Source organism: Nerophis lumbriciformis, linkage group LG04 (genome assembly GCF_033978685.3).
Source record: "Nerophis lumbriciformis linkage group LG04, RoL_Nlum_v2.1, whole genome shotgun sequence".
NCBI lineage: Eukaryota > Metazoa > Chordata > Actinopteri > Syngnathiformes > Syngnathidae > Nerophis > Nerophis lumbriciformis.
In genome coordinates, this window is record NC_084551.2 from 57571501 (window position 1) to 57577500 (window position 6000).

General features: G+C 37.1%; 1 protein-coding gene across 6 annotated transcripts in view; it reads right to left on the reverse strand.

The window, feature by feature from the left end:
• Positions 1–1432: 1432 nt before the first annotated feature.
• clk2b (CDC-like kinase 2b) overlaps positions 1433–6000 on the reverse strand; it is an 11552-nt gene continuing 6984 nt past the window's right edge. For 5 of the 6 annotated variants that reach the window (XM_061946087.2, XM_061946096.2, XM_072912925.1 and 2 more), the window contains 5 exons: positions 4465–4594; positions 4301–4383; positions 4159–4238; positions 1804–1894; positions 1433–1739 (listed from right to left, as the gene is read on the reverse strand). In XM_061946087.2, coding sequence (XP_061802071.2) covers positions 1560–1739; positions 1804–1894; positions 4159–4238; positions 4301–4383; positions 4465–4594 — 564 coding nt within the window. In that variant the 3' untranslated portion in view covers positions 1433–1559. The remainder of the gene's footprint in view (positions 1740–1803; positions 1895–4158; positions 4239–4300; positions 4384–4464; positions 4595–6000) is intronic. The other variant, XR_009814580.2, reaches the window with a different exon arrangement.

Sequence of the window (6000 nt, forward strand, 5' to 3'; positions counted from 1 at the left end):
ATATACTGTATGTATATATACATTATATATGTATGTATATATATATATATATATATATATATATATATATATATATATATATATATATATATATATATATATATATATATATATATATATATACATACATACATATATATATATATACACACATATATACATACTTGTATACATACCTATATATATATGTATGTATGTATGTATATATATATATATATATATATATATATATATATATATATATATATATATATATATATATATTCTTATTCACCCGATTCCTAATTAAAAGAAAAAAAAACGATTGAACAAATAAATAAATCAAATATTGTGTAAATGTTTTTTTAAATAAAAATACTTTTTTTTTAAAGACATTTTTATGCCACCAGAAGGATATTCTCTAACCTGTTTTGAACAAGTTTCATTATGATTATTATACCAAATAATACATCGGCAGAATCAGCTTGAATCGAGAATTGCTCTGAATCGAGACTGGATTCTGGATGTAATCGTTTGATGCCCAAAGATTTCGGAGTCGCGGTGTACAAACAAAATGGATTCATATCTAAATCGTGATTCTTATTCACCTGATTCCTAATTATTGTTTTTTTAAACGATTGAACAAATAAATAAATAAAATATTTTGTTAATTTGTATTTATTTTTTATAAAAATCTTTTTTTAAAGACATTTTTAGGCCACCAGAAGGATCTTTTCTAACCTGTTTTGAACAAGTTTCATTATGATTATTATACCAAATAATACATTGGCAGATTCAGCTTGAATCAAACATCCAATCTGAATCGAATCAAATCTTTAGGTGCTAAATAATGGCAAATATAATTATTATACCAATTGTCAGAATCGCTCTGAATTGAGAATGGATTCTGGATGGAATCATCACCAAAGGAGTCGAATTGAATCGTTCGATGCCCAAAGATTCAAACCCAGAGTCGGGATGTACAAAAAAAATGGATTCATATCTAAATCGTATTCACCCGATTCCTTATTTAAAAAAAAACAACAATTGAACAAATTAATAAAATATTTGTTAATTTATTTTAAATTTTTATAAAAATCATTTTTTTAAAGACATTTTTAGGCCATCAGAAGGATATTTTCTAACCTGTTTCATTCTGATTATTATACCAAATAATACATTGGCAGATTCAGCTTGAATCAAACATCCAATCTGAATCGAATCGTTACCCGGGAATCGGAATCTTTAGGTGCTAAATAGTGGCAAATATAATTATTATACCAATTGTCAGAATCGCTCTGAATGGAGAATTAATTCTGGATGGAATCATCACCCCAGGAGTCGAATTGAATCGTTCGATGCCCAAAGACACTAGAAAGCCTGCCCCTCATGCCCCCCCCCTGGACACCTCTACTCTAGGGGGGGCACCCAATGTTGGTCCTCCAGACCCGTTCAGCGAGAGGCACAGGCAGGATGGCGCTAACTAACTACGTCAAACTATAGCGTGAAGGCGCCGGCCAATGAGGTCACCTTGACAGCGGACCAATCAAAAGACAGCACCGACCTCCAGGTGCCGCAGTCTACCTGAGGTCCGGACTCTCGCTCCCGACCGCGGACCTCGGCGGCTGCTGGGCCGGCGCCAAGAAAGGATGGCGAAGGGCGCGGGAGAGCGAGATGCGCTGGGAAGGCTCGTACTCCAGCATCTTCTCCAGCAGGTCCAAGAACTGCTGGTGTTCCTCGGCCCGGGACCGGATGCACTCCTGGGTCAGGACGGAGGGAAAGGTCAAGAGCGGCCGGACGGCGGGCGGGGGAGGAGGCGCTCACCCGTAGAGGTCTGCACTTGGCTCTCACGTGCCGCCCAGACTTGGAGATATCCTTCCGGTTCAGGCGGCCATGTTGGAAGTAGACCTGCTTTCTGGTACAAGACACACCAGAATCAACCTGCCGCCTTTTCAAGGCAAAATCACACTCAAGTTCTTGGGGACCCAAAAGGGTCCCACTCATTAAAGTGTCAAAAATAAGTCAACATTTGTTTATTTTTTTTACTTTCAACGCTCATGTCTCTCGATCAACTTCAGATTCATCCTTCAATTGTTAGTTTTTATTTCTATTTATTTATTTGATGCTGTTTTTGTCATAAAAAATATGTTTTTTCTTATGGCAAACACACAAAATATACAATAATACTTTCAAAGTTTAATATTTGATGTATTTGGAGCCTTTTAATTCATTATTATTTTTAAACAATGACATTTAAACAACAACAAAATCACACTAAAATTTGTGGGGACCCAAAAGGGTCCCACTCATTAAAGTCTTAAGAATAAGTCAAATATTTAGGTGTTTTTTTTTTATTTTCCAAACTTAAGTCTCCAGATCAACTTCAGATCCATCCAACGATTATGTTTTCATAAACTTTTCATGTTTTTTGTTTTTCAAATAAAACTTTTTTTTGTAAAGCACACAAAATATGTAATATTTTCCCCAAAAATATATTTCAAAGTGTAATATTTGATGTGAAGTAATTGGAGCCTTAAATATGTCAATAAATCATAACATTGACTTTAATTCATTATTATTTTTGAGCAAAGACATTTAAAAAGAAAATAAAAACATTACAATTATTGGGGACCCAAATGGGTCCCACTCCTTAAAGTGTAAAAAATAAGTCAACATTTGTTTTTTTGTTTTTTACTTCCAACGCTCAAGTCTCTCGATCAACTTCAGATCCATCCATCCATTGTTAGTTTGTATTTTAATTTATTTATTTGATGCTGTTTTTGTTACAAAAAATTTGTTTTTTCTTAAGGCAAAATATACAATACTTTTAAAGTGTAATATTTGATGTAATAATAATAATAATAATGATGAATTACATTTGTAACCCACTTTACATTTGTTAAAATCTCAAAGTGCTACAAAGCATAAAATAAATAAAATAAATAAAATAAATAAAATAAAAATAGAAAGTTAGAATATATAATAAAAAAATAATTAAAGTGTGAAGTATTTGGAGCCTTAAATATGTCAATAATTCATAACATTGATTCATAACATTGATTTTAATTCATTATTATTTTTAAACAATGACATTTAAACAAAAAAAAAATCACACTAAAATTATTGGGGACCCGAAAGGGTCCCACCCATTAAAGTCTTCAGAATAAGTCAAATATGTAGGTGGTTTTTTTTATTTTCAAAACTTAAGTCTCCAGATCAACTTCAGATCTATCCAACGATTATGTTTTTATAAACTTTTCATGTTTTTTGTTTTTCAAATAAAACTTTTTTTTTGTAAAGCACACAAAATATGTAATATTTTCCCCAAAAAATATATTTCAAAGTGTAATATTTTGATATGAAGTATTTGGAGTCTTAAATATGTCAACAACATTTTGATTCATTATTATTTTTGAGCAAAGACATTTAAAAAAACAATCACACTGAAATTCACACATTTTTATTTTTTTTACTTCCAAAACTTAAGTGTTTAGATCAACTTCAGATCGATTCATTCGTAAACATTTTTATATTCTTTTCATTTTTGGTTTTTTTTTTTTAATGCACTTTTTGTCAAAGAAAACTATGTTTTTAAATGACAATCACAAAATATGCAATATTTCCCTCCCAAAAAAGGTATATTTCTAAAAAGGTAACTGGACTCTTTTTAAATTAATAAATTATAATGTTTATTTTAGATCATTATTATTTTTTGAGCAATGAAATCACGCCCCTTCATATACCCGTTTCACCCAGCCCCGGTTTCTGTTTGTCAACTAGTGTCACCACCTGCTGCCACCACTAATCCACCCCTTCATATACCCGTTTCACCCAGCCCCGGTTTCTGTTTGTCAACTAGTGTCACCACCAGCTGCCGCCACTAAATTTCCCCTTCCTATATCCATTTCACCCAGCCCTGTTGTCTGTTTGTCAACTAGTGTCACCACCTGCTGCCCCCACTAAATTTCCCCTTCATATACCTGTTTCACCCAGCCCCGGTTTCTGTTTGTCGATTAGTGTCACCACCTGCTGCTGCCACTAATCCACCCCTTCATATACCTGTTTCACACAGCCCCGGTTTCTGTTTGTCAAATAGTGTCACGACCTGCTGCCACCACTAATCCACCCCTTCATTAACCAGTTTCACCCTGCCGAAGTGAAGGATTTGAAGTGTACCACCTGCTTGTCCGTATCATACTTTGAGGGATGGGTCCATGAATGTGCTCCATCATGGCGAGATGTTCCTCGTTGTCGTGAGCCTGCACAGACACATGTTCAGCGTCCTGGCGACCCTCCACACCCGCAGCGGTGGCACACTGACCTGGTAGAGCGTGGATCCTTGGTAGTACTCGAACAGAATGCAGCCGATGCTCCACACGTCGCAGGGGTGACTCCAGCCCAGCTCTGCAGGAGACCAGAGGGAGGAGCTTGAAGAGCCGCAAACAAGACCAGTGGGACTTCACGGTCCCAGTATCCGGTACTGACCCAGAATCACCTCTGGGGCCCGGTAGTGACGCGTGGAGACGACGGTGGAGTGATGCTCGTGCTCGAAGGTGGCGCTGCCGAAGTCCACCACGCGGACCGACGTGTCGCGAAGTCGCTTTTCAGGACATTTCTGCAGAGAAGACAGACTCTGGGAGCAAGATACCAGACTTCATTGGCGGGTCACATGGTCCCAACTCTGAGGACCTCCAGCTGAGCAAAGTCCTGCTCAAATACAGCACGATACAACACTGAATACTATACACTGCTGAATACAATACAACACTTAATACTATACAATACAACACTTAATAGAGTACAACACTGAATACAATACAACACTGAATACTATACAACACTGAATACAATACAACACTTAATAGAGTACAACACTGAATACAATATTTGTTTGTGAACTCTTCCTTGGTCTACTTCCTGTTTGTGAACTCTTCCTCAGCCTACTTCCTGCTTGTGAAATCTTCCTGGGTCTACTTCCTTTTTGTGAACTCTTCCTCTGTTTACTTCCTTTTTGTGAACTCTTCCTCTGTTTACTTCCTGTTTGTGAACTCTTCCTCAGCCTACTTCCTGTTTGTGAACTCTTCCTCTGTCTACTTCCTGTTTGTAAACGCTTCCTCAGCCTACTTCCTGTTTGTGAACTCTTCCTTGGTCTACTTCCTTTTTGTGAACTCTTCCTCTGTTTACTTCCTGTTTGTGAACTCTTCCTTGGTCTACTTCCTGTTTGTAAACTCTTTCTCAGCCAACTTCCTGTTTGTGAACTCTTCCTTGGTCTACTTCCTGTTTGTGAACTCTTCCTTGGTCTACTTCCTGTTTGTGAACTCTTCCTCAGCCTACTTCCTGTTTGTGAACTCTTCCTGGGTCTACTTCCTGTTTGTGAACTCTTCCTCAGCCTACTTCCTGTTTGTGAACTCTTCCTCTGTCTACTTCCTGTTTGTGAACTCTTCCTTGGTCTACTTCCTGTTTGTAAAGTCTTCCTCTGTCTACTTTCCTGTTTGTGAATTCTTCATTGGTCTACTTCCTGTTTGTGAACTCTTCCTCTGTTTACTTCCTGTTTGTGAACTCTTCCTGGGTCTACTTTCTGTTTGTGAACTCTTCCTTGGTCTACTTCCTGTTAGTGAACTCTTCCTGGGTCTACTTCCTGTTTGTAAACTCTTCCTTGGTGTACTTCCTGTTTGTGAACTCTTCCTCAGCCTACTTCCTGCTTATGAAATCTTCCTTGGTCTACTTCCTTTTTGTGAACTCTTCCTCTGTTTACTTCCTGTTTGTGAACTCTTCCTTGGTCTACTTCCTGTTTGTAAACTCTTTCTCAGCCAACTTCCTGTTTGTGAACTCTTCCTTGGTCTACTTCCTGTTTGTGAACTCTTCCTTGGTCTACTTCCTGTTTGTGAACTCTTCCTCAGCCTACTTCCTGTTTGTGAACTCTTCCTGGGTCTACTTCCTGTTTGTGAACTCTTCCTCAGCCTACTTCCTGTTTGTGAACTCTTCCTCTGTCTACTTCCTGTTTGTGAACTCTTCCTTGGT